General features: G+C 56.3%; 3 protein-coding genes across 6 annotated transcripts in view; 2 read left to right on the top strand and 1 right to left on the bottom strand.

Annotated features, from left to right (window-relative positions):
- CAPZB (capping actin protein of muscle Z-line subunit beta) overlaps positions 1 to 2,039 on the top strand; it is a 120,743-nt gene extending 118,704 nt beyond the window's left edge. Inside the window, exon 9 of the mRNA XM_090268704.1 lies at positions 1,778 to 2,039. Within this exon, the coding sequence (XP_090124830.1) occupies positions 1,778 to 1,865 (88 nt within the window). The 3' untranslated portion in view covers positions 1,866 to 2,039. The remainder of the gene's footprint in view (positions 1 to 1,777) is intronic.
- A 5,832-nt stretch (positions 2,040 to 7,871) lies between these two features.
- On the bottom strand, positions 7,872 to 20,380 carry SLC66A1 (solute carrier family 66 member 1). 4 transcript variants are annotated; one of them, XM_090268697.1, is made up of 9 exons: positions 20,138 to 20,380; positions 18,374 to 18,451; positions 16,214 to 16,429; positions 12,465 to 12,594; positions 11,680 to 11,767; positions 10,949 to 11,091; positions 10,650 to 10,794; positions 9,977 to 10,162; positions 7,872 to 8,384 (listed from the first exon to the last, which is right to left on the bottom strand). In XM_090268697.1, the coding sequence occupies exons 2-9, from the start codon at positions 18,412 to 18,414 to the stop codon at positions 8,233 to 8,235; spliced, it is 1,101 nt and encodes a 366-aa protein (XP_090124823.1). In that variant the 5' UTR covers positions 18,415 to 18,451; positions 20,138 to 20,380; the 3' UTR covers positions 7,872 to 8,232. The 4 variants fall into 4 exon arrangements, with proteins under 4 accessions (XP_090124823.1, XP_090124825.1, XP_090124822.1 ...); XM_090268699.1 differs by lacking the exon at positions 18,374 to 18,451 and having other exon boundaries at positions 20,138 to 20,379; XM_090268696.1 differs by lacking the exons at positions 18,374 to 18,451; positions 20,138 to 20,380 and adding an exon at positions 19,573 to 19,743.
- Positions 20,381 to 20,517: 137 nt separating this feature from the next.
- On the top strand, positions 20,518 to 26,929 carry AKR7A2 (aldo-keto reductase family 7 member A2). The gene is made up of 7 exons (XM_090268701.1): positions 20,518 to 20,860; positions 23,281 to 23,468; positions 23,648 to 23,752; positions 24,708 to 24,804; positions 24,984 to 25,083; positions 25,640 to 25,769; positions 26,538 to 26,929. The coding sequence occupies exons 1-7, from the start codon at positions 20,536 to 20,538 to the stop codon at positions 26,697 to 26,699; spliced, it is 1,107 nt and encodes a 368-aa protein (XP_090124827.1). The 5' UTR covers positions 20,518 to 20,535; the 3' UTR covers positions 26,700 to 26,929.
- The last annotated feature ends 179 nt before the right edge of the window (positions 26,930 to 27,108 follow it).

Here is a 27,108-nt window from a genome sequence, read left to right as displayed (position 1 = left end):
CCAGGACAAGAAGACCCCTGATAGTGCAATTTTCCCCCGCCCCTCAGCTTTTAGAGTGGGTCTAGAGTTTTCTGGGTCCTTGGCCTGGGTGTCCAGTGGCTGCCCACTAGAGGCTTCCCAGCTTAGAAGCCCCCTGCAGCAGCAGGCAGCCTGGCACCCAGCCCGTCTCTGCGGGACGGGTCCTCCTTCCCACACTGGGCTAGAGCTCCCTGCAGGTGCTGTCGAGGTGCTTGGCAGTGACCTTCCCAAGCTCCATCTCCTGAATGAATGCCCTGCTCCTTCACCTCCAGCCATGCTGAGCCGAACCTGTCTTACCTGATTCTAACTCTGGTTCTAACTCGAGGACTTTCTCCTTTGGAGGCGTGGAGGCCTGCCATGCTCAGCTTCTCCTGCCCAGGGGAGCCTGTCACTCCCAGGCTGGGGACGGTGGGAGCTGCTGCTTTGCCAGCCGCAGCCTCCCGCTGGTCTGGTTAACCTTCCATTGTGAGCGTTTTCCACAGACCCCCTAGTGGGCTGGCTGAGATCGCAGCCTGGGGGGTCACAGTGGCTGCAGCCTGACCCTGACCCTTCCCTTCCGTGGTTGGTGCAGACCCAGGGGCCATCAAAAATGTTGACCTTTCTTATGGGCGTTTTTTTCAGTTGTGTACAGATTCTTTCCAAATCTTTCCTACTCTGTTCCATTCTCTCCCCATTTTGAGGACGCTGCCTGTGTTTTTCCAGGATTCAGTGTCCAGCATTCACCTTGGGTGCTGTTTCTCCTGAGTCCTGCTTCATGTCACTTCCCCCATTTTCAGCATTTGGGTTTGCTTTGATCCCTCCCTCCCCTTCTTCTCCGCGGTCAGTGTATATGTGACTTGAGGTGCCTGTGGAGCCCGCCGTCCACAGCGTTCCCGAGACGCAGCTTCCACCCTTTCTTGCCACTGCTTTGAAACGATTAAAGTTTATAGTAAGTCCTTGGTTCACTAATTCGTTGGGGAAATTTGACAAAGTGATCGTTCGGGTCATTGCCTCAGCTTCCTTGTCTGTAAGTTGGGGCTAATAATTCCTCGGGAAGCTTGTGAGCGTTCCGTGAGGGGTGTGTGCAGAGCGCTTGGTAAGTTGTGGGGCCCCTGCAGCAGCTGCTGTCAGCCTTGTCTGCCAGCGCTAGCGCGCGCGCAAACACCCTCATGCTTGTGGTTCCCCACGAGCCCAGGACTTGCCAGCAGGGGCCCAGGGCCTCTCACCGCAGTTCCATGCTGACTCTTGAAACCCAGGCTGAGGGCATTTCCTGGCCAAGCTAGCAGCTGATGGAGCCTCATAGCAAAGACCTGAAAGCACCTGTCTTCCATGGTGTGCCCTGGCTGGGACCCACATGCTCACATGTCCAGGCGCGCTGGGTCTTAAACTCTTGCCGAGTGGGGCACTGTGTACCCTGCACTTGTGGGGCGAGCATCACGCCGCCTCTGCTGGGCAGGGCTGCGGTGAGGGGACGCTTAACAGCGGGTCCTCACGGCCCGGGGTCTTTGCCTCTCAGCCCCCGCCCCGCCGTGATCGGCTGCTGGTCTGAAGTACAGAGGGTCTTTGCTGCGTTGGGACCTGGGCCCGAGGAGTGCACTGTGGCCGGGTCACCCCAGCCTGGGGCACGCTGAGCGTTTGCCCGGGTGAGCGTTTGCCTTCCCGTGGTGCCGGCGTGGCACTCACTTAGGGGACGTGAGGGCGCTGCTGCCAGCCCCCGCCCCCCGCCGCGGCACCTCTTCCTGTGACACCTGCTCATAACAGTTCTCTTCCTCCCCGGCAGGTCTGTGCAGACGTTTGCAGACAAATCAAAACAAGAAGCTCTTAAGAACGACCTGGTGGAGGCTTTGAAGAGAAAGCAGCAGTGTTAAACCTCTGCTTCACACTGAGCGGACATGCCATGCACTCGTTAGCTTCCTTTCTTAGAAAACTCGTTTTCTGCTCCTTCCCCTCATCCCTTCCTTCCCCGACAGGTCACACAACAACTTGCGTCACCGACCTGCACAGCGCCATCACACCCTGAAAATAAAGCCGCTAACACCCTCCTCCGTCTCCAAGGCCTGCTTCCCACCACGTTTTGCTATCAAAACTCAATGTTTCCATAGAGACCGTGTGTTTTGTTTGCCCCCGCCCCTTGCCCCCGCCCCCCCATTTATAGGCATAAAATACACTGTCTGTCTGCCTCCCCTTCCTTTCCACCTTTTTGTTACATTGGTGTAAAAAATGTAAAACAAAAAAATTTTATGAAATAACTGTGGTGTGTGAAAGATAGAAGAAAAACTGGAAATCTGATTCCACGTGTGTTTGGGAGTTGCTTGGGGTTGGGGGTGGGAGGGCAGGGCTGGGAGAAAGGAGAGGTGGCCCTCAGCATTGTCCCACACAGCCTGGCCCCTGTCCCACGGAGACCACATTGTGGGGGTGCGGGGGGTGGGGCCTGCTGACCGTTCTGCTCTTCTGGCCAGGTGCTTTTCTGTCAATTTTTATGGAATGCAAAAGGAGTTTTTTGTTTTATTTTGTTTTTTTTGTAAAGCTTAAAAAAAATCTACATCTTATACTTGAGCTTCCATACTTAAAAAAAAAAGGAAAAAAAACAAAAAAAATAAATAAATAAAAAGAAACTGGGACACAGCACTGGGCTTGTGTTCTTTGTCGCCTGCCTCGCACCTGTGGCCTTGAGCGTGCGAGCCAACTGCAGGAGGGCACGAGTGGCGGCCTCGGCAGGGCGTGGGCAGCGGGAGTGTGGGCCTCGTCATGGAGTGAGAAGAAGAGGGGGTCTTCGCAGAGCCCCTCACTCCACCAAGACCCCAGCCCCATCCGCCTTGACCCGCTGGGGCCATGTGAAGTCACAGCGGCTGTGACGTGGAAGATCTCCGGAGCCATCATCTCTGCCCCCCTTAACTCTGCTCCCTGCTTTCCTTTTATTTTAGCGAACACCTGCTTTGTGAGGGCCCGCACACCCGAGGCCACCTTCCTTCACTGCAGCCCTCGGCGATGTGAGGAAACAGAGGTAACGCCCTGAAGGCCTCACAGAGCTGCAGAGCCTGTGGGGCCCAGCCCTGGCTGTCCCCTCTGGCGTGACGTCAGTGTCTGGATCCTTGACACCCCTGACCCCAACTCCTTGGTCCTGGCTTCTCTGCTTCGTCTGACAAGCAAGTTGCAGATGGGGCACATCTTTATTGAGATGCTAAGTTCCTTTCAAGTGCCAGGGGCTGGGTGTGGATGAGGGCTGGAGAGAAGGCAGGCCCTGGCCACATGTAGCTGCGTGTGGCAGCTGTGGGGCCCTGGGTGGGCTGGACCACAGGGAGGACAGCCTCATGGCGTCGTGTTGGCAGAGTGCCTGGCACACGTTGCTGAGTAAATGATTATCACTTTAATTAGGTGTTCAACCATGTGACCAGAAGTAACACTTGAAACCCAGAAATTGTGACTGGGATGTGTACTCTGCCTTCTAGAATATTCCACGGGAGCCACCACTGCTCATTTTTGGTGCTAAGTCAGGCTGGTGAGAGTGGTAACAACAGGCTCTGACAGTGGGTTTCTTAGGTGAGGGGCCGCTGAAGCAAGTGGCATAAAGAGCGTGTGTAACTTGGCTCGAGGGCACCTCACAGCCACTCCTCTGCGTGGAGGCAGGCGTGGTGGCCGGCAGGGCCCCTCTAGCGAGCGTCCCTGAGGCAGAAAGGAGGACTGAGGAAATGGGCGCAGAGGAGCCCTGGATGATAGACTAGCCCTCTGGGTCACACGCTGCAGGGGGCCCACTCGGGGTTTGGTAGCATTGGGGCCTCCCCTGCACCCTCAGCAGGCTCACAAGATGCTTCCAGAAGGTGCCTTGTTAACAATAGGAGGCAGCCTTTGTGAGGTGGAGTGGCAGGAGGTGGTCTTCATCCTGGCACGTGGTGAGGGCTCAGGTGGTGGGTAACCCGGCATTCCCTGACTCCCCAGGGCCCTTCCCCTGCCCCCTGACTGTGGTCTTGACAAGCTAGCTTGTGGAGCCCTTCCTGGGGTCCTTGTGGGGACCCCAGGTCCCAAGACTCCCTGTCTCCAAACGGTCTCATTCACATGCTGTGTGGCCCTCTGCGACCCTCGGCTGCTGGTGGGTTGGAGCAGGCCCTGTGCACTTGGCCGCTGGGCCGTCCTCCTCCTTGGTGCCACCTGCAGCCTGGGTGCCATGCAGTCATCGTCCCCTCCTCCCCCTTGCACGGCCCAGGCTGAGCCAATTAAGATGTTCTCTTCTGAGAGATTCTGATAGTTCAACAGTTGGAGCTGTTTCATTCCCGCTGGGAAGGTTTCCTGTTCCTGAGATCCCTGGAGCAGCCTGGGTGGCTGTCCTGGATGCGGACGGCCCACTTCCTTACCTCCTGCGGGCCCCCCGCAGCCTGCCTGCCTGCCTGCACTTCTGCTCCTGGTAACGGGTGGGCCCGAAGGGGCTGGAGGAGGGTAGGGTACCTGTGTTGAGCACCTGCTCCGGGCCAGTCATGGGGCCTGTGGGTCAGCATTGGCATTGAACCCTCCCCGCAAGCCAAAGAGGCAGACCCATTTCCTCTACTCATCAGTAAGCAGGCGGCCAAGAGAGAATCTTTTCCTTGACAAGTGTTTGTTTCTAAGCTTTCATAGCCAAATCTTAAAAATTTTAATAACGTATGTCTCATTCCAAACACTATAGATGTTATAAAGTATATATTCTAGAATTTAAATATGTTAAAAATCTCATTTTACCCCTGGCTGGTGTGGCTCAGTGGACTGAGTCGTCGGTCTGCCTGCGAACCAGAAGGTTGTTGGTTAAATTCCCAGTCAGGGCGCGTGCCTGGGTTGTGGGCCAGGTCCCCCCGGTTGTGGGCGCACGAGAGGCAACTGATCGACATACCTCTCACAAATTGATGTTTCTCTTCCTCTCTCCCACCCTTCCCCTCTCTAAAATATCTTTAAAAAATAAAAATATTGCTTCATAGACATACTCATCACTGTTTCTACTTTGTGAAACTTCTTAACTTGGAATAAATGCTCAATAAATGCTTTGTGAAGTAAACAGATACACCATTTATGTATCAGCCTCTGGTCTAGGACAGAGATTCGCAAATGGTGTGTCCCAAGAATTTTTAAAAGGGGCACTACCTGACATATAATCAGGGGCACTGACCTCTTTTCCTTTAGATTGTCAAATAAAAAAATGACAACAGCCAACACAATAACCATCTGGTGTGAATGAATTGAAATTGTGCCTATATTTTTGTTAAATGGGCAAAAACTATGTATTTTTTGGTGCGCCACAGAATTTTAGTAACTGGTTCACGTTGCCATGAGATGGAAGAAGTTGAAAATCACTGGTCTAGTGAATGAAATCCTTTCCATCCCTCACCTGACCACCAGCCCCTCGTGTGTTAGGCATTCAGGCCACTCTAATGACTATGTGGGTCAGATGTTGAAAGACAGTAATATATTCTCGTTAGCCACAGCTTCCCAGTCAATAGCCAAGTCTTATTCTTTCAAGTAGCTTTATTGAGCCATAATCCCCTTGTAGACAGTTTGCCCATTTAAAATCTATAAATTCAAGAACAGGAAAAAGAAAAAGGAAGGGGCACCAGTTCAATAGTTTTGTGCTTGTGGGTTCCGTGCACTGAGGGTCCCTTATTTGAGGGATGGTGTTTCAGGCATTCACTCCATTCATTCACTGAGCACTTACTGAACACCTGCTGTGTACTGGGGACATGATGGTGACCAGGATAGAAGTCTCTGCCCATACTGTCTAGTGTGGGTGGGCAGAGCCTTGTCACCACCGTAGGCACTGGTGGGTGGCTGTGTCCTTGGCTGCCACAGGGCAGGGACTGACCAGTGGTCATCAGTTGGATTGAGTTAACCTGAAGCAAAAGGCCATCCCTACTCCCCACCCTAGGTCTGACACTAACCTGCCTGGGTTAGTGCTGGGACATCTGTGATGGTCAGGACTGCACCTGGCTGTTTCCCAGGAACCTCTAGGGTCCCACCATCCAGCTCCGATGAAATGTAAGTCCAACAGAAAGGGTAAGAGAGGGCTGAATTGTGGACCTCTCCGCTGTTCTAGGAACAGAAGGCAATCTTGTCATCTAAGTGAGGCTTCAAAAAATCCCAGGTTTGCTAAATAATCAAGGGGAACCCTGGGCTGGGTGCAGAGGTTGAGGCCGCTGGGTCGTTCCTTTTCCTTGTGCAGAATGCCACCTGTCTGCCAACGAACTGTTCCTGTCCCTCCCCACACCTAGAGAAGAGCAACCTACCACGCATTGCCTGCAGCAAGAAGAAAGAGCTGCCACCCGGGGGAGAAAGGAAGCCCACCTGGGACCTTTTCCCCCAGGCACCCCATCCCCAGCAAGCACAGCCGCCAGTGCAATGGAACCCACGAGACGGGCCCTTGGCTTCTGGGAGGAACCCAGGGAGATGCCAGGTATTGGATAAGCTAAGGTAGACACCACTTACCAAGCACCTACCACGTGCCAGGTGCTGGGGCGCGAGCCTGGAAGCTCATCTTCAACCACCACAACCACGTTCTCCATCCGACAGGGCAGGGGCTACGCCTCCCCGTCAGACTGGGGCTTCTCGAGGAGGAAGGGGTGATGTCTCCCCATCAGAGAAGGGTTTCCCAGGATGGGGTGTGTGTGTGCTGTGCTAGGTCATCTCTCTCTCCCCCACCCAGCTCTAGTTCAGGGGTTTGTGCTGCCGCATGGAACCCCAGGTCTTCAGGCTGGGAGTGCACCTGTGGTCTGTGGCACGTAGGCATCGAGCCAGGTCACAGCCATGGACGGAGCTGGACGGCTGGCTGGCAAAGGGCACCTGAGCCGGGCCTGTGCCAGGGCCAAGTTGGACCTGGGGCACCTTCCGCTGTGCAGCCCAGAGAGGCCTGGGGAAGTCACTGCTCAGGAGACTGTGAAGGGAGCCTCACTCAGCCCAGCAGGGTTGGGCCGCCCCCCACCCCACCCTTGGGCCCTTGGCCAGGGAGGGAGGGTACCCTGAAGGCCGCAAGCCCCCACCAGGTGTGGCATGACCCCTGTAGCTGAGGAACTTAATGTGGTTCAAACAGCTGCCAGGCCTAGCTGGGTGACCTTGGGCAAGTTGCTTCACTCCTGCTTTTCCATCTGTTCAATGGCCATCAGAACTGCACACCTCACGGGCTTTGAGGAACAAATGAGAGGCCACAGCCCAGCTGCACACATAGCAAGTGCTCAATAAACGTCAGTCGCCTGCCAGATTGCACACAGGGCTTCACAGGCATGCCCCAGGGCAGGGCTGGGGGACATTGGCCCTCCTTGCCCCCGAAGTCCATCTGAACCTCAGAGGCACCCTGTCCCAACCCCGTCCTCTTCCCAGACACCTGTGTGAGCCAGTGTTGGCCCTGCCCCCACAACCCCACCTGAGAACAGCCCAGACCCCCATTCCAGGCCCTTGCGCACTGCACTCCTCTCCCTGCTTCAAGATTCAGCTCCAGGGCCGCTCCTCCAGGAAGCTTTCCTGGGTTGTCTCCTCACTCCTATGGCACTTTGTACCTTCTGGTCACCACCCCTTGCCACCAGGGCCCACAAGTCCTCTTCTTAAGGGCAGGGACCAGAGGTGGCTCCCCTGATCCCAGACTTCCAGCACAGCATGGGTCAAGTGTGGAGGACTGTGCTCCACAAGTATCGGTAGCACCAAATTTAGCCACGGCACCTTTCCCCACTGCTGGCCCCACACTGCAGGGGGCGAGGGCGGTGCGGGGCTCAGCTCCTTGTTTTCTCGGGGGCTGGGAGAGGAAGATGCCTGACCCCTTCAGCCCCCGCCTGGGCCCTGGAAGTTGGGGCCCAGATCCCCATCCACGGCTGTTCCCAGAGCAGCCCAGCCCCCAGCGCCTTGGGAAGGAGTCACAGAGCAGGCCTCGCTGGGAAGGACCGTTTACTAGGCTGCCTGCAGTGCCCAGGCCAGTCCTGGGTACCCAGGCCGCAGCCTGTCCCGGCCCAGGGGACAAGCAGCACGATGAGGTAGGTGAGCGGAGGTTTTCTCAGGGGTGAGGTGCCAGCTGCTGCCCCTCCCTCGAGGCTCCCGGGGACAGCTGCCTCAGCCCTGGGGGGAGGGAGGGGAGTCTCAAGCAGGGGGCGGGGCAGAGGCTGGCTCTAAGGGCCATTTTGCTCCAGGAAGTCAGGCTTCTGGAAGATCCAGCCCCGGGTGTTTTGGAAGCAGGTAGGCAGCTCGGTCAGTACTAGGCCCCGACCCTGGCTTCCTCCACAGCCTTATCCAGGGTCCCTAGCGCTGTGACTGCCCACACTCCTCTTTTTCTGAGGTGGCATCTGGAGATCCCAGGCACCTGGGCTTGGCTTGGGTGCTGGTCAGCCCGGGAGGAGGGGCTGGCGCTCCGAGGCGTTGGTGTTCCTGTACACCAGGAACTGCAGGGAGATCTGGAGGGGCCAACGTCAAGGCCTAACCAAGCAGGGACTGGGCTGGACCTGCCCCTGGGGGCCTGCGGCTCCATCCAGGGCTCCCTCCCTACCCACTCCCCTGGGCCCCGCTCTGGCAGCGGGGAAGGGCCAGCCGTGGCCTCCCGGCCTCTGCTCTCACCACGCCTTCCACTCTGAGCCCACCGGCTCCTCCACCCCTGGCCCGACTCCACCTCCCAAGTCAGCGCTGGGGTCTTCCTCCCTCAGGCCTTGCCGACTCCAGCCCCATGGCCTTGTCTGGTCCCGCCTCGCACCACGGCGGGAGGTTCGCCAAGCGGCTGGGCCTGACGGCACTAGAGCTTCACCTTTGCTTTTCTGGACATTCAGGATTACTTCAAATTTGTTTCAGGTGACCTTAAACTGTTCTCTCATTGCACCCAGCAGGGACTCAGCAGATGCTTAAACAAAGGCCATGTTTACTTTCTCCCAAATGAGAGCCAAATAAGGCCCAGATCTGTCATTTAGCAAACATTTACTGAGCACTCACTGTGCTGTGCTTCCTGAGACCTTATCTTATGTAATCGCCCCATTCTCTTGGTGAGACAGTGACTGTTAACCCCACCATGAAGACACGGAAGCACAGAGAGGTTAACTGTTTGCTCCATGTCACACAGCTATGAAAGAGGGGAGCCAGATTTGGAACCCGTTTTTTCGACTAACTCATGTGCCTCACATTCCAGCTTTCATTCCTCTGCCTGCGTGGCCTGGTTTTTCCCTTGCTCCTCAGGGCCTTTGCACCAGCTGAGCTGGGAACACCCCTCTCTTGCCTTTGCCTGACTAACTTCTCCTTCAAGGCACAGTTTAAATGGCACTGTGGAGGCCTCTGCTGAGCCTTTAAACCAGGACAACCCCCTGGTCACACACTCTTGCAGTTCTCCATGGCACTTGGTGTCACCGACTGTAATAAAGTAATTATTTATAATTGTGTGCATCTTGCCTGCCTGTCCACTGAACTGCAAGCTTCCTGAGGCAAGGCCACCCTGTTCTTGCTCACTACGGGACCCAGTGCCCTGAGGGACACATCGCACAGGTTTCATTCTGGATGGATGGTGGGTGGATGATGGGTGGATGGATGGATGGATGGATGGTGAATGGTTTGATGGATGGATAGTGGATAGATGAATGGATGATGGATGGATGGATGGTGGGTGGATGGATAATGAATGGATCATGAGTGGATGGTTGGTGGATGGATGAATGGATGATGGATGGATGGATGGTGGGTGGATGGATAATGAATGGATCATGAGTGGATGGTTGGTGGATGGATGGTGGATGGATGGTGGATGGATGAATGGATGATGGATGGTGGATGGATAGTGAATAGATGGTAGGTGGATGGATGGATAGTGGATAGATGAATGGATGACGGATGGATGGTGGGTGGATGGATAATGAATGGATGGTTCGTGGATGGACGGTGGATGGATGAATGGATGATGGATTGATGGATGGTGGGTGGATGGATAATGAATGGATAGATGGGTGGATAGATGGGTGGATGGATGGAGGATGAATGGGTGTGCCCACTGCCCTGCACCCCCGAAGGATACAATGGTGTCCAGCAGCAGCACACCCAGGCTGCCCACGAGCCACGGCAGGTGGTGTAGCAGGTAGCTGCCCTCGTTCTGGCCCACCTCGGGGTTTTTGAGCAGCACACTCAGCCCATACAGCGTGTTCCCCAGCATCACCAAGGCGAACAGCGAGTAGGAGATCCCCTGGGTCGACTTCCGCAGGAACTGGAGGTGAGTGGGGTGGGGTCAGAGACCTCAAACAGGGCTCCTGCCACTCTGGATTGTGACTGTCCTTGGGTCGATCTGTCCTGTCACACTGCGTGTAGTCCTAAGCTGGCTTTTCACTATGTGCCCAGTGCCTGACATGGGCCTGGCACATGAAAACCACCCATTGCACACCAGCCACCTCTCCCAAACCCCCCATCCAGGCCCACAGGAGACCGAGTTGTATTCTGCCTGCTGGCCCCAGCATGCGCTGCTCCCGAGCCCCCACCCCTTCCATCTCTGATTCTCCACCTTCTCCTCTCCTCTCAGGCCTCCAAGCTCAGCCCCTCACTCTCATCTGACCTCACACAGGTCACGTGGACCCCTGCCTGGCAGACAGCATCATGCCCATTTTCCAGAGGCACAAACTGAGGCTTGGAGAACTGGACTAAGCTGCCCAAGTCAACAGTGAGTGTGGACCCAGACCCTGTGCACCGTGCTCCTCAACTCAGAGGCCAGCTCTTCTCTTCCACTCGTCCCCGCCCCTGCCCAAGGCTCACGTTGGTGCGGATCTGAGGCAGCCGGGAGAACAGGTACAGCACGCTGGACACAGAACCGATGACAAAACCTACAATTTCTTGCCGAGTGAAGGGCTGAGAAGGCAGAAGGGAGTGCTCAGAGCTAGTGGGGGCCAGAGGTGCAGGGTGAGGTCCCCAAGCTCCCTCCTAGAGGGCAATTGCCCTGCCCAGGTGGCCATGCAGGGGAGGGCCCTTGATGCCACCCCCCCATCATGTACCCACACCTCACCTTATTGCCTGGCTCCGCAGACAGGAGCTTCCGTCCCCTGAAGACCTCCCTCGGGGCAGCCACAGAGCCAGTGCTGCTCAGCAGTGGGGTGGTACACACCAGTCCCAAGGTGAACAAGAGCAAGGAATTGATGGGGGCGGACACTGGACACGAGGCAGGAAGGAAGCCAAAGTTAGGTATCTGAGTGGCAGCAGACTGGGATTGACTGGAATCATGGCTTTGCCCTTTGGTGGGCAAGTCCTGTGACCTTGGGCAAGCGACTTAACCTCTTTGAGCTTTAATGCCTCATCTGTAGAACGGCAGTAATAATAGTATTCTCCTCAGGTTGTAGAAATGATCAGTGAGGGCAGTGCGGTCCAGAGGGCGGTTATCAAAAGCAGTGCCTCGGGCCATGCCTTATCCAGCCAGATCTCTCTCTGACCTCGGCTACGCCTCTTAGGAATCCTCAAGGGCAGTGAGGCCCATGCGCCTCGTGTTCATTTCCCCAGCTCCGAGCCCAGAGCCAGGCACAGAGAAGCCGAAGCCATGCTTGCTGAATCAGAACCCAAGTGCAGGGACACTCTGTGGTACTTCCCGGATGTGCTCATTGCCCTTGGGGCCCCACTGGCTTATCAGGGCTCAGACTTTCAAATAAGGCCCAAGGAGGCCTTTCCAAGGTTTATCACCCAGTGTGGGTCACCTGCTCCCGGCTGCCCCTAGCGTGCCTGACACGGAGGGACCACCATACTCACACAGAGAGGGGCGGTTCTTAAACTTGTAATAAAAGTACAGGGACAGCATGACCAGGTCTGCCAGGACGTAATACATCGCCGTGTAGGTCTGCAAGAGAAGCGGGGGCGCTGGCTCAGTCCCAGGCTCTGGGGGCCACAGCCTGAAACTGGGGCAGCGCTCACGCATCCTGGCGGGGGGACCCTGAGCAAGTCATGTCACTTCTCTGAGCTTCTGTCTGCTCATCTGGGGAGAGGGGAGCAAGTTTCTACCTGGCAGAACTCGAGATCGGGTAGGTAATGTGTCCGGCCAGGCCGATGGAGGAAACGGTGCCTAGCTCCACCGGTCAGGACACCGGGGGACCAGAGGTTAATTGCGGGCCCTGGTCTGGACTGAGCAGTGAAGGCTTCACAGTCCTCTTGGGAAAACGGCGGGTTCCTGATTTTGAATCCCAGCTGCACCCACAAACGGGAGAATGACAACACCCAGGCTTCTCAAGGGACAACTTTCCTCCTCTACCCCGTCACTGCCAAGCTCCATCAGAATCACAGCACCTCAAAGGTGCAAGACTCCAGCGGTCCTCTGGTTTGATGTGGTCATTTTGTAGACGGGGAACCTAAGGCCCAGAGCAGGGCAGTGACCAGCCCGCTGTCATGCTGCATGGCAGGGCACAGGGCTCCCTCTACAGCGTGGGACCCTCACAGGATGGAACAGGTCAGGATTCTGGAGCCCAGGCCTCTCCTGTCAGTGGTCCTGAAGCTTCTGCCAGGCTATCTGAGGTAGCCCACCCTGCCCAGGGCCAGCCCACCTGCAGGGGCAGCTGGTCAGCGAGGAAAGAGCCGATGAGGTTGCAGGAGTCTCCGCCAATCCAGCCCAGGAGGAACCACAGGGACAGGGCCTGGTCCATGTTGCCCGTCTTGCAGGCCTTGATATACTGTCTGTGGCAGAGAGGGAGACATGTGCTAAGGGGCCAAGGGTGGCAAAGTCGCCTTGGAGGGTCAACAGGGCAACAGCTCTCAATGAGACAACCACAGGACAGTGGGGCAGGGGCAGCAGACGCACAGGTCACCGGAGCCCTGCAGGCAGAGTCCTGTGAGCCTTTCTTTGCCCTTGGGGGTTGTTGCCAGGGAGAATCCCCCCAACCCGGATATGTGATGGAATGTGCATCTTCCCAGAGAGATCCGAAGCATTACTCACGTTCTCCTCCACAGCACCCTGAGGCACCCAGTGGGGAGCTGGGGTATTTACAGGGTCGTGAAGTTTAGGGTCAGGCCCTGAGAACCACTTCCTAGGGACCCTCGATTCTTCCACGAAGGGGGTAGGGTGTTTGAAAGAGCCTGGTGGCGGTGGCAGCAGCCCAAGGCCTGGGCATCACCACTGCCCTATCTGCAGGAGCGGGTGATGATAAGATGATGGGTGACCCACAGCCTGTTATCTGCAAAGGGCCATGAAAAGGGCAGGGCTGTGACCCCTGGAGCTCCCCATATGGAAACCGGTGGCACTCACACCTTGGGTGTCTTCCTAAAGGTCCTTGGTACTGGGGCCCTCTCTCTGGACCTCTGGCCAGGTCTCAGCGTGGGCCCAACACTGATGGTGACCAAGGGGTCTCAGGCAGTTCTGAGCGCTTCATGTGTGTTAACTCACTCAGTCCTCGCGGTCCCCCATATGGTCAAGTCTATTTTGAGGCTGAACCACAGAGGGGGCTGAGCTGGTCAGGTCACCCAGTGGGGAGTCTGGGAGCCAGGAGTCACACCCAGCCCCCTCCATCTGGACTGCTTTCTCTTCCTCTGAGCTCTTGGTTTGCAGGTGGCCTGCCCAGCCCCCCTCGTCACCTGTCACTTCTCTGGAAATATCAGTTCCTCCTCAGGGCCCTCCTGGGTGCTGTTAGCTCACCAGCATCTTTTCCTTCCTCCTCTGTAATACTTGACACCCTGGCTCGCCAGGACTCTAGCTTCCTGAGGGCATGGACAGTCAGTCAGTGCCTGGCGCAGGTCTGGCACTGAGAAGGCCCTTCATTAAGGTTTATCCTGTGTCCCATAAAGCTCCTTTAGGATGCTGTGACTGGTCATATCTCCATAAACTGCAGATAAAATAACTTTGTCACGTTCAGGAAAGGCTGCGTCCTAAGGAGAAGTGGGAAGGTGGCGGCCCTTCCTGCGTCACTTCGCGCTCTCTCCCAGGCCCGTGACGCCCTCACTGGTTACTCACAAGACCCAGGCAGGAAAGGGAAGCCTCAGCCAGCTCCTCAGAGAGCTCCGGGGAGCTCTCCCCCCACCACAGGGGGCCTCTCTCCCTTGGTGGCTGCCGTCTGCCACCCAGACCTGTCTAGCCTGCTGCCTACGGGACCCTGCATGGCCCGACACCACCGCTTGTGGACGGCCTTTCTCCCTCCAGCCTGTCTTCCCTGTGACACCCAGATCATCTCTTTAAAGGGTCCGGAACGAAAGGCAGGATCTGTTTTACTTACTTCGGTCATACCCAGTATGGTGCCTGAAACAAGGCAATTCAGTAAAAAATGTTGAAGAATGGAGTGTAGAGATAAAATGGAATCACTACAGTCAAGCTGCTGAATTACTAATGTCAAGCAGGTTGAGGTACTAGCCTGACAACGTAAACTTTTCAGCTTTCCAGTCCTGCATCAATGCCGGAATATACACCAGCCCTCCAGATAAGCCTCTGGTCAGCCCTGAAGGACAAAGGAAAGAATGTTCACGCATCCAGACCACTGGTCACCTAGAGGATTACGATCTCGGACCAATCCAGAGGCTAAGAATGCAGGACTGGTTCTTCTCAAGAATGTAAAATACTCTAAGAACCCTTAGCTTTTCTTTCTCCTTCGGAACACCCTGGGTGTTGCCTAGTTGTGTTTGCAGTTTGCAACACCTGAGGCTGCAAAAGAACTCGTTTTCACGGGCAACAGCAGTTCCTCAAGAGATTAATTCTGGAGTTATGGTATGACCCAGCAATTCTGCTCCTCAGGTACATACCCAGGAGGAGGAAAAACATATGTCCCGACAAAAACTTGTACCCACAATAGCCACTAAGTAGAAACAACCCGTGTGTCCATCAGTGGATGAATGAATAAACAGTTGTACACACACACCATGGGATAGTAATTAGATATAAAAAGGAATGAAGTACTGATAGACGCTACAATATGGATGAACCGTTAAGACATTATATTAGCCCCGGCTGGTGCGGCTCAGTGGGTTGAGTACCGGCCTGCGAACCAAAGGGTCATGGGTTCGATTCCCAGTCAGGGTACAAGCCTGGCTTACAGGCCAGGTTCCCAGTCAGGGGTGTGCCAGAGGCAACCACACATTGATGTTTCTCTCCCTCTCTTTCTCCCTCCCTTTCTCTCTCTCTAAAAATAAATAAAATCTTAAAAAAAAAATAAATAAATAAAAGACATTATATTAAGTAAAAGAAGCCAGTCACAAAAGGCCACATACTGTAGGACTCCATTTCTATGAGCTGTCCAGAACAGGTGGCTCTGGGAGGTGTAGGGGGAAAGGAGGAATGACTCGTTTCTATCTGGGTTTCTTTTTATGTACAGTGATGAAAATGTTCCAAAACTAATTGTGGTAATGGTTGGTTACTCAACTCTGTGAATTACACGTGTAAATGCGCTAATTGTAGGGGATGGGAATGATCTTTCAATAAAGCTGTTTAAAAAAAAAAAGGCAAGCCCCTAATGAAACACTCTCATCTTTGTCCCTCAGGATAAAGGGCAGATGCCCTGACAGTGGAGAATCCCCTTCCATTACAGGCCCCTGACCCTCACACACTTTGTCCAGTTATGGGGTCGCACGTACATGTGTCAAGGCTTCACATACGCTCCTTCCTGCCGTCCTTGGAGTAACCCTGCAAGCTAGGGAACGACATTCCTCTCTTACAGATGAAGAAACTGTGGTGCACAGCAGCGAAGTGACCTACCCAGGTCACCGCTGAGTGCAGACCACACGGCTGTCTGCACCCCGGGCCCAGGCTCCCGGCCACGCGGCTCCTGTGCAGCAGGTCTCCGTTCCCTGACCGCCGCAGGGGCCACACTACTTGTCATCACTGCTTGGCCACAGCCAGACTGCCACAGGACACAGGCCCTGTTGGATGCATCCCAGCCCTCCCCTCGCTCCGTCTCCTCTCTTAATAGCTGCGCAACCTAGAGCAGTTTACTTAGCCGCTCTGGATTTGCTTCCTCGTAAAATAGGGACGGTAACTGTACCTATTTCACTGGTTGCTGTGAGGATTAAACGAGGTAAAAACATGTGAAAAGCCTAGAACGGAGCCAGGTACATAGTGGAGTCCTCAAAACGAGCAAGTGTTCTCATTTTATCTGTGGGTCAGCATTGCCCAGCACAAGGCCAGGCCTAGGGTGGGGTTCAGTGAGCACCCTCCTGGGCATGCGGGAAGTCCGTGAGTAGAGGCTGAAGGGGTACACTCAGCCTTGAGTCTGGTGAGACCCATGGCCAGAAGGGCAGCCCCCTCTCTGGCGGTCCCTGGGGACACTGGCCCAGCTCTGCAAGCCTTCCCTGGTGCTGCTGCCCTGGCACTACTCACGGGAAGGTGGATGCTGCAAAGCAGAGAATGGAGACCAAGCCCAGGCCCACGCTGGCCTCATCCCAGCCATCCTGGGCACATTCACCAAACACATCCCAGATCCACTGGCGGGAGCCGTTGGGGCAGCTGGAGAAGTTGCCGGAGCCCACTGTCTTCCAGATCATGGTTATAGAGGGCGGGAGGGAAGGTGCTGGTGTGCTGGGGCAGGCGAGGGCTCTGCGGTAAGAGAGAGAGAGGGGCTTCAGCATTGGGACATCTGGGTCCTAGTCATGGTGTCCCCCACTCCCCCCGAAGCCCATCCCCAACCTTATCACCTGGCACTGAGTGGGCCCCCTGGCCAAAGAACACCATCAGCCTCAAGTACAGACATGAAAGCAAACCTGCTAACCACATGGGCAGGGAGCATGGACCCACCACTGTCAGCGCCACACGCCTCCACCTCCTACCTTAACCCCCATTAATGCTGCAACTCTGTGCCTTGGTTTCCTCATCTGTACCCCGGGGGATAACAGAGCCTCCCTCACACCGCTTGGAGGGTTAGGTGAGTTCATGAATACAGTGTGGGGAACTGAGCCCTCAAACATGTCACTTTTGCTATAACTTGAATGTTCAGATTGTTTCCAATATTTTGTGACTATAAATTATGTTGTGAGGGTCTATTGAGACCAGGCCCATGTAGGAGACTTGTCACCAGGCATTGATCTGTGGATGAAAAGGGGGTTCTATGGAAAGTGACCTCTTAGGGTGATCTGACCATAAATTCCTAACTGGGCAGGCCACGGTGGGTAGTCAGGCCCCAGGCATGTAACTACTCTAGCGAAAGGCTTTGAAGCCAGCCCAATCCATTTGCTCTTGTGCATCTGGGTTACACCACCACTGAAATGCTGGAAGCAATATCCCTGCAGATGTAGCCACCCTTAAGAAGGCATATAATCCTGTAATCTGATCCCTACTTTGCTCTCTCCCACCCTCCTGTAATCTTCCTTATGTTCCCTCCTTCATTTGAAATGCATAAAAGCAGCTGCATAACTATTATTCCCTGGACCATCTGAGATTTTGATCTCTGGCCTACATCATCAGTTTGACTCAGTAAACTCATAAAAGTTCTCTACAGGTTTGGACATGTCTTCCATCAACAGGTTATATGAGGCAGGTGGAGAATAAGGACCCGGGGAACCCTGGGATTGCTCAGGTGGCTGGGATTCAAGCCATATTCTCCCAGGAGCTCGCCTGTGTGGGGTGCCTGATGGCCAGGATTCCAGAGCGCCTCCCCATTCTCACCACTGCCAAAGCCAGAAGATGACTGGCTGGCCGGCTGGCCATGCGGCCGGGCAGGGGAGGCCCCTCCCAGTACCCTGGCACCCTGCACAGGGACTAGAGCAGTCATTGCTTGTGTGACAACCTTAGAGAAGGAAGAGAAAGCGGAGCCAGGTGACGCCATCTCGACCAGACAAGAGTCATTGCAGCCCTTTTACTGAGCTCCCGGCCAGCTCTGTGCTGAGTGCCTGGTGTGCATTTATGCATTTATGCACCTTGTCCTCACAGCCACTCGATCAAGTAGAGGAACCAGGGAAGTGACTTGCCTGGGCCCTCCAGCCAGGACATGGCAGAGCCAGTAGTGAGAGCCAGGGCCAGAACCCTAACCCCTGCTCAAAGCCACCACGCCCCACTGCCCCAGGTGCGTGTGTCCCTGGGCGCAGCAGGCCCGTCCTGCGGTCTGGCACTGCTGCTCAGTGTGTTGCGCAGCCAGCCGGCAGGCTTCCCCTTTCCTCACTGCTCAGAGGGGTTTCCCTCCCCTGGTGCGAGGCTCCTCCTGAGATCTTCAGTTCCTAGTCCCGTCAGGAGGCCCAGGATCCTCCGGAAGTGATGCCTGGAGCTGCAGCCTGGCCATTTCTGTCTTCCCCCAAATTCTTATGTCCAAACTTAATACCCAATGTGACGCTGCTAAGGAGTGGGGACTTTGGAAGTGCCCGGGTCAGGAGGGTGGCGCCCTTAGGAATGGAATGAGTAACATTACAGGAGAAGTGAGGGAGCTTCTCACCCCTTCTTCCCTCCTACCCTCCCCTTCTCTCTCTTTCTCTCTTTGCCACATGAGTACACAGTGAGCAGCCAGCCATCTATGAACAGGAAGTGTGCCAAATAAATGTGTGTTTATCCAACCTGTGGTGTTCTGTTCTAGCAGCGCTAATGGACGATGTCATCCTGACGGGAACCCTGGAACTGCTGAGATTACAGAGCCTGAGACAGTCAGGAAGGGAAAGGAAGTGAGTCAGCTCTAGGCTCTCGGCCCTAACGCGATCGGCGCTAATGCGATCAGCCGTGGGCAGAGGCCCCAGCTGGGGGCCAGGGGGCCACGGGTTGCTGTCTGCCTGTTCACTGGAGCATCTCCAAGGCCCAGCAAGCATGGCTGAATGCTTCTTCCTGTATCTTGATGACTCACCTTGACGACCTTTAGCACAACTGATGTTGCAACCCTTTAAACACCTGATGTCCTGCCACCAGCACCTGCAGATTCTGACTCAAGTGGGGAGCCAGCCTGGGCCCCAGGCCTGGCTTCCAGAAACGGGCCGACCTGGTCAAACAGCACTGAGTGAATGGATGTCCCGATTGTAACAAAGCGTGACTGCATTTGTAGGTTTGACAGGGACCACTGCTGGGGTGCCTTAGAATCAAGGAGGGCACGTGTTCAAAATTCAGGATCAGTACCTCTGGGTTGGGAATCAGGGAACTTGGGTTTAAGAGGCTCCCCAGCAGATTCTGTGCCTGTGGCCACACTAAGAAAGGCTGCATCGGAGGAGGCACCTCCTGCCACACCACGCTCCTCTCCCAGATGGTAAAAGGAGTCAAGGAAATGCTTTCCACTGAAGCTGGTCAAGTGTCCTTTCTCTATCAGATCAAGTCCACATTCCTTGAAGCAAAGCCCAAAGGTACTTCAATAACTGCTCCCCCACCCCACCCCCGCCCCCTTCATCTCCTGTCCCTTGCCTAGGTCTTCAATAGTCATTCTCAGGTCTCCAGGCTTCTTTCTGCACTTGTTGTCTCGCCCCCTAGGAGTGTCCTTCTCCCCGTGGAGGGCCTGGTAGAAATACTAAGATCAGGTTCTAAACTGCCCTTTCAAAGGGGCTTGATAGGGCTGGCGGGACAACACCTGTCACCTCAGCCGCTCCCCTCGACCATAAACCTGAAGACTGCTCATCACACCCCTCCCCTTCCACCTAATTGTAAACTGAGAGTCTAGACGCGCCAGCTGCACAATAAAAATATAGAGAGAGAGGAACGGAGGAAGGGGGAAAGACAAGAAAAGATCTAGGCATGAGCTCGGAGGGCTTAAAGTTGAGCAGAAAGCTTCTAGAACTGACCTGCCCGGTGCCTGCAAGCATAGACGTCTTGGGCAAGTGATGGAGCCTTGCAGGTGCAATCTGTGCAGTGGAGGGAATGCAAGTATCCACCTCCTTGGCTGACCGCAGGTAAATGAGATCATTTAGGACAAGCGGTTAGAATGGTGCCCCCGCCATGGGCCCTGGCACACAGCAAGCAGCCTTCAGTAAGTGCAGAATGGACAAGACTGGCGCCAACCCTCACACTCCAAACGCAGCCTAGGTAGACCTGGGGGGTACGTGGACGGGAGGAGCGTCCCGGCTTGTGGATACCACCCACTCCACGACTCCAGGTTCTGGGCCAGCTCGTGACTCAGCCCGGCGCCCCCCGCCTGTTCGGCGGGGATAATGACAGGGCAGCCGCTGGAGTCAGCGCTCAGTCGCCGCGAGGCCCCCTCCCCGGGCCCGCTCCGGGGAAAACACAGCCGACAGAATCCGGGACCCAGACCCCAAACCCTGGCCAGGCCCGTCCGAGAGGCCACGCGGGTCGCCCCTGAAGAGGGGGAGAGGCGCCCCCGAGGGCCACCAACCCCGCTCGGATCCTCACCTAGGGTCTCGCGCTCCAAAGGAGAGGACAGGCGCGCCAGGACGGTCCCGGGACTGAAGACGGCGCCGCAGAGATGTGGCAGGGAAGCCCCGGAGCCCCGACCCGCAGCCTCGTATTTGCCCCGAGCCTCAGCCGGCTCACCGAGTGCAGACCTGCCACCCGCAGGGTTGCTGGGCTCTGTCTCCGCCGGCTGGGTCAGCTGACCCGAGGCCCCGCCCCGCCCCCCGAAGCGCGCGGCTCCGCCTCCCGCCGCGCACTCGTCACGCGGTCCCTGGGGCGACGCTGGAGAGCAAAGCGTGCGTGAGGGGCCTCCGCGCTCGTAGCGCCGCTTCCAGGCCTCCTCCTCCCCGCGGCGGTGGGCGGGGTCCCAGGCGCCCCAGCGCGCAGGCGCGGACCTCATGCTCGGTGCAGCGTCTCGCGCTGTGGCCCGCGCCGCGGTACGCTCTGCGCGGAGCCCCGGGCCGCCGCGGGCTCGCACCGACAGCGCTGCCGCCATGTCCCAGCCGTCGCGCTCCGCCTCGGGCGCCCCGGCCCGGCCCGCCACCGTGCTGGGCACCATGGAGATGGGGCGCCGCATGGACGCGCCGGCCAGCGCTGCGGCTGTGCGCGCCTTTCTGGAGCGCGGCCACACCGAGCTGGACACGGCCTTCATGTACAGCGACGGCCAGTCCGAGAGCATCCTGGGCGGCCTGGGGCTCGGGCTGGGCGCCGGCGACTGCAGAGGTAACGCCTAGCGTCTGCGCCCCGGCCCCCTGACGTGCCCCTGCGCCGTGCAGGACGCTGAGCCGGCCCCAGCTGTGATGCACCGACAGCTTCGTCCCCTCCCCTAGCCGCCCGCAGTTCTGCGAATGGAATCCCTAGCTCCTCAGGCCCGGTGCGGGTGTAATCCCGCCACGCGGACAGTGCCCTGCGGACCACCTTCACCTTCCCTTCTCCTTGCTCTGCGGGCTGCAGTTCGGGAACTCCCACGTCTGACCCGGAGCTTGGCCTAGCCCGTAGCTTTCTGTCCCTGTTGCTTTCTTGGTGTTCCCTTTATGGTCCCCGCCTCTAGTTCTGCCAGGTGCCCATAACCAGGCCCCAGGCTCTTTGCCGGTGCCCCTCTCCCCATTGTCCTCGCTGCCTGCGCTTCCGGAGCACCCTTTGCTCATCCTGTGCTTTTATCAGGCCCTAGACTTTGCTCCGTTCAGGCGGGAGTGCTCCAGGCGCTCAGGGAGGCCAGGCTGGGCTGGGGGGCAGAGAAGTGTGAGAGAAGGGTGAGGGAGCCCAAGCTAGGCTTTGTTGTGGGGTGATAGGACGGAAAGGGACTGACCCACCCCCAGGGGGCTCAGAGTGGAGTGGGGAAAACTGAAGCCAGTGATTACGGGGGAACCCGGGAGTGGAAGCCGGTAGGGGTAGGAGGGGAGGAGGCGCTAGGGAAGGAGCGCTCAGAGAACCCTGGAGCCGGGCGGTAGAGGATCCGTAGTGGTTTGCTGGGCGGAGAACGACAGAAAGGGGCACCAGGGCTGAGGGCACCGCTGTACCAAGACTGGGCTTGGAAATGCGAAGTGCCTGATGGTGGAAGGATGGCCAGGAGGCAGGTGTGGCTTGAATGGGGGGGGTGGGGGGTGTGAGTGTGGAGGGACTGTCCCTCATTAGCCTGATGCCATTAGGAGGGCCTAGGAGGGTGCCTGGCACAGAGTGGGGCCCAGTAAACGTTAGCTATTGTTATTACTGCCACACCTTGCCTCTTCTTCCTCAGCAAGCCCACCCACCCATCCTTCTTAGGCATAAGACACCCCCCCGCCCCCAATGATCTTCTTTCCTAGCCCTTGTGGGGCACCCCCTCTGGGTCCTGCTTAGAGTCATAGCTTGGTGGATCTAGAGGAACAGAATGGGACATATCTCAGGCCCCCACTTTCTAGTTCACTTGGCCACCTCTGGTTGATAAGGTTTTGTTTCTGAGTTGGTTTTTCTCCCCCAGCCCTACCCTGGTTCCTTCTTTGAGGCCAGGCACTCACTGGGCCAAAGTCCAAAGGTCAGAGCTGAGGCAGAGTTCACACTAAATGCACAGGGGAAGAGGGAGAAAAGCTGTGGGACTTGTTCCCTGATGTGAAGTGGTCTGGTGACTCCCCTCTGAACTGCTGAGTTGCCTTTGCCAAGTACGAAAAGTGCAGACTCCACTCACCCACCAATCCAGATGGCCAGCATTCTTTACGGCATTGGCACGCTGCTGCATGGCCGAACCCCGTCCTGTCTCGTGGGGATCGTGTCTCTGCGGTGGGCGGGCGTGAGCACCCTTCTGCGGGTCTGGAAGGACGAGGGAAGCTGTGATTACCTTATACTCACTTTGCCTTCTACCCGTCTCTCAGATTGATCTCTGCCAGCGCTCATGTTCAGCCTGATGCATCTCTCCCCTAATGCTCAAGTCACACTCTTTACTTGTCTTTACAGTTCCAGGCCGGCCCCCTTGGGGTTTTTTCTCCATACTGTAGCCACAGTGCAGGACACACACCGACTTGAAATGTTTGAGTGGTGGTATCTGAGAAAACCCTTTGGGTTGGGTCTGTGCCCTTTCTCTCCTCTCTCCTGTCCCGTTGCTCCATGCCTGGAGTTCAGAATTGGGAATTGGTCATATAGCTCAGAATTGCCAAGTATTGCCTTCTCTGTGATTTTGCCTGTTCTCGTCCTCTGGCACGTTCTTCCCATCCTTCCTTGTTGAATGTGAAGCGGTTTGGAGACTCCGCGGGGCGTTCTCTCACAGGCGGCCTTCCTGGCAGCCCTCTTCTCCGGGCGTCGTTGGCACTGCTGCTCTTCTGTGCTGCATGTACGGATTATAACATCGCCTTCCAGACTCTGAGCTCCTTGAGTGCAGAGATCGAGTGTGTTTACTTGGTCTCTGGGTACTTAGCCTCTCGTGCAAGGCTTTGCACAGCCAGCAGTTTGATGACTAATAAGTTACGAAAGCAGTGAACATTGAGAACTTACATGTAAGAGCATGTACTTCATCCTCATGGTCTTCCATTGAAGACAGTGCTGTTATTATCATCCCCATTTTACAGATTTATAGAAGTGAGGCTCCAAGAACTTAAGTAATTTAGCCAGGTCACATGGCTTCTGAGTGATTACAATAAGTCTCTTAAACCATTACGTTCTCCTTTCCAAAGTGAAAATTGCCACCAAGGCCAATCCCTGGGATGGGAAGTCACTGAAGCCTGACAGTCTCCGGTCCCAGCTGGAGACGTCACTGAAACGACTGCAGTGCCCCCAGGTGGACCTCTTCTACCTGCATGCGCCTGACCACGGCACTCCCGTGGAGGAAACGCTGCGCGCCTGCCACCAGCTGCACCAGGAGGTGAGGGAGGCACCCCGAGCTGCGGGAGGAGGTCTGCTGCTCCTCTCTGGCCTGTCGCTACCTACGAGAGTGGAGGCTCCAGGGCCATCCCAGAGCAGAGCTGGGGACAGCCCCCCCCAGGGGCTTCATCGTCGTCTCCCGGACTGTGCTGGGTTCTGACCACTGCCTCTTCCCTGCAGGGCAAGTTCGTGGAACTTGGCCTGTCCAACTATGCCGCGTGGGAGGTGGCCGAGATCTGTACGCTTTGCAAGAACAATGGCTGGATTCTTCCCACTGTGTACCAGGTGCGGGCAGGGCTCCTGCTGACCCCCAGTTCTCTCAGCCCTTCCGACGCCCCGTGCCTTCCCCTTGGCAGCCATTCTCCGGCTGACAACCAGCAGGGTGCCCTCGGGGGGACGTGCAAACGCCTCAGCCCGGCCCACAAGTGTCCACTCGCTCTGACCCTGGCTCCCCTCCCTGCCTGCGTGAACTCCTTGTTCCCGTCCTTCCTGCTTCCTCGCTCTGCATGCCAGCATGGAGCAGTCCCCCCCCCCCCTTCTCCCTGGTAGAAGTGCCCAGGTTTCACTCAGATGGCTCTTCCTCTGGAAGCCTCTCCTGATGCCCCAGCGGGGCCTCTAATCTCCAGACCTAGTCTTCATCCACCTAGTGAGTTTGTGAGCACCTGCTGTAATCAGAGAACCCATCTGTATTGTGATTATCTGTCTCCTCTCTGTGTCTTTAACTCGTCTCTAACATCTCTTGGGGATAGAGACCTTGCCGGAATCACTCGTGTTTGGGAACCCAGTGTCCAGCCTACAGCTGGTGCTCACAGATATTTGTGGAATGATATCTCTAGTCCAAGTTTCCCTTCCTGGGGTCCATCCCTGTCTCCCCATTGCCCGCCACCGCTAGTGATCTGGGAAATTATCTCTGAAGTCCTGGGAGTTTTTGACTGAAGGTTTTATTGTATTATTTTTTAAGATTTTATTTATTTATTTTGGGGAGGGGGAGGGAGGAAGAAAGAGAGGGAGAGAAACATCAATGTGCGGTTGCTTCTCACTCGCCCCCAACCAGGGACCTGGCCTGCAACCCAGGTCTGTGCCCTGACTGGGAATTGAACCAGTGACCCTTTGGTTTGCAAGCCAGCACTCAATCCACTGGGCCACACCAGCCAGGGCTGGACTGAAGGTTTTAAAAGAATGCAGCTGGGGTTCCTTCCCTTGGCATGTGCACCCTCTCAGCTGGCTCTTCTGCCTGCAGGGCATGTACAACGCCACCACCCGGCAGGTGGAAACAGAGCTCCTCCCCTGCCTCAAGCACTTTGGACTGAGATTCTATGCCTACAACCCTTTGGCTGGTATGGGGACAGCCTCCCCCTGGGGCGGGTGGGCACTCCTGGCCCTGGGAAGCAGGGAAGGGTTTGACAAGAGGCTGGGCTGTGTCCTCCATCCCTCCTGGTATCCCCACTGTTCCCGAGTCCAGAACAGGGCCGGGGAGCAGTGAGGGTCGGGCCATCTGATTGTAGCCTTCCTGCAGGGGGCCTGCTGACCGGCAAGTACAGGTACGAAGACAAGGATGGGCGACAACCTGCGGGCCGCTTCTTTGGGAATAGCTGGGCCGAGACCTACAGGAATCGGTGAGCTGCAGATGTGTGCGTTAGGCGGTGAAGGGGGCGGGCCCGTTACCTGGATGGAGACATTCTAGGCTGCTTTCCTGAGGACTCCAGGCCTTCCCTGCAGCCTAGACTTGTCTCTTGATTCCTGCAGGAATTACCAAACCCTGAGGGGTTTCTTGCTTTGTTGGGATCTCTGGGAAGAAATAAGGATCCCTGAACCTCATGCCAGGTCTTCCAAGTCACAGCTGTTCCCTGAGACAGGTGTATCACCTGCTGGGAGGGAAGGAAGGAGCCTGGATTGAGGGAGCCTGCCCCCTATACTAGCTTGCTGTGTTCCACTGGTAGTGAGGGCAGGCTTGGAGTTCCTAGGAATAAAGGTGTTGTGGAGGTGTCTGGTGACGGGGCTGCATCCTCAGCCTTCTGCCTCATAAAGCAAGACTCACTGCTAGAGAGGACACTGACCTCTCTGTGCTGCGGGTTGGGGTGGGTGCAGCTGTCTTGCTTGGCTCTTTGCCTGTTGCCCCCCATGACCAACCCCATTTTGCTGACCTCAATGCTGCCCTCCTCACCTGCCTAGCTTCTGGAAGGAGCACCACTTCAAGGCCATTGCCCTGGTGGAGAAGGCCCTGCAGGCCGCTTATGGCACCAGCGCCCCAAGCATGACCTCGGCCGCCCTACGGTGGATGTACCACCACTCACAGCTCCAGGTAACCCAGCTGTCCTGGGAGGCCGTTCTCGTTTCCCTTTTAGGGGGTAGCAGGGGATGGAAGAAGGGACAGGGCTAGTTATTTGGTGACTTTGGAGATTACTCGTAGTCTTCCTCTGAAATTTCTCCATGGCCCAGTTCTTTCAGTGGTAACCCTGTTGTTTTTAAATTCATTGAGTGCCCTGCCACTAGCACTATTGGCTGTATTAGGTTGGATCCGTTACATGAGGACACTGGCTCAGAGGCTACTTCTCCTGACCAGGGTCCCACTGCTACATGACTGGGCATGAGCATCTAACACCTACGTTTTTAACCACGAGCATTTATTTCACCCTTGGCTGCGGGCTCTGTGGAGTCCAGCTCTGTGCCTGGTGGGGCGGCCCTACCCTGCTGTCCCAGTCCCCTTCCTCCGGCTTGGGCGCTGTATGGCTCCTCTATTGGGCATCTGTTAAATGCCGGCCTGTACAAAGGACTTCACAAATCCCACAACCACTCTGCAAAGTACAGGAAATCTGAAGCCTAGAGAGGTCAAGTAAGCAAGCCAGGTTTACCCAGCTGCTGAGTGGCTCTGACCTTGGGTGTGTCTGCTGATGAGACAGGAGACAGGGCTTCAGAGCTGTGTGAAGGCAAGATCAAATTCTTTCTATAATATGTACTATAAACAGACATCTGAGCCCAAATCGTAGCAGGGGCAGGGTTGGGAGGGGGTGTGCAGGACTGGAGTCACTGAGCTGGTGTGTTGACATTTGGCCACCATCTTCCCTTCCAGGGAGCCCGTGGGGATGCGGTCATCCTGGGCATGTCCAGCCTGGAGCAGTTGGAACAGAACCTGGCAGCGACCGAGGAAGGGCCCCTGGAGCCCACTGTCGTGCAGGCCTTTGACCAGGGCTGGCACCTGGTCGCCCACGAATGTCCCAACTACTTCCGTTAGGCCTAGTCCTGACGAGGTGGCAGAGGGCATACCATGTCCGTCACCTTTCAGTTGTCACCCTGGCCTTAAGCTGCTTTATTTAGCCTGTTCTTTCATCATCTCAGTTCACGAGTTATTTCCTGTATTCTTGCACTACTCCCAGTTGCCTTCAGTGTCAAGGCCTGGTTTCCTCTCTGAATAAAGCAGGCACTGGACCCGGTGTAGCCCAGGGCCAACCTGGTGCACTTGTTTGTTCTGCTGCCAGTGGCCTGTTTGCTGCCCTCCCCAGGGGCCTGGTGAGAAGGATGCAGGAGTGTGGGTTCACCTTCAGAGGGCAGGGGCAGTGGGAGGGCCTCCTGCGCTGATTAGCCTGACCGCTCGGGAGTAGGATGGGAGGTGGCCCTTCTGCACAGGACAGAAAGGGCCTTAC

The sequence above is a fragment of the Furipterus horrens genome, unplaced genomic scaffold (assembly GCF_987537825.1).
Source record: "Furipterus horrens unplaced genomic scaffold, mFurHor1.1.pri manual_scaffold_3, whole genome shotgun sequence".
NCBI classification, from domain to species: domain Eukaryota; kingdom Metazoa; phylum Chordata; class Mammalia; order Chiroptera; family Furipteridae; genus Furipterus; species Furipterus horrens.
The sequence above is the reverse complement of the archived record's forward strand: the minus strand, read 5'-3'. Positions and strand labels throughout refer to the sequence as shown.

Excerpts from the sequence above, each read along its gene's own strand:
- SLC66A1 (XM_090268696.1), bottom strand. The coding sequence starts at position 19,694 with ATGATCTCATTTACCTGCGGTCAGCCAAGGAGGTGGATACTTGCATTC. Across the intron at positions 10,795-10,948 it reads CTGCGGAGCCAGGCAATAAG|CCCTTCACTCGGCAAGAAAT; the intron begins GTGAGGTGTGGG and ends CTGCCTTCTCAG. Across the intron at positions 8,385-9,976 it reads TGCTGCTGCTGGACACCATT|ATCTCCCTGCAGTTCCTGGT; the intron begins GTATCCTTCGGG and ends TGGCCCCTCCAG.
- AKR7A2 (XM_090268701.1), top strand. The coding sequence starts at position 20,536 with ATGCTCGGTGCAGCGTCTCGCGCTGTGGCCCGCGCCGCGGTACGCTCT. Across the intron at positions 23,469-23,647 it reads GCCACCAGCTGCACCAGGAG|GGCAAGTTCGTGGAACTTGG; the intron begins GTGAGGGAGGCA and ends TCTTCCCTGCAG. Across the intron at positions 25,770-26,537 it reads ACCACCACTCACAGCTCCAG|GGAGCCCGTGGGGATGCGGT; the intron begins GTAACCCAGCTG and ends CTTCCCTTCCAG.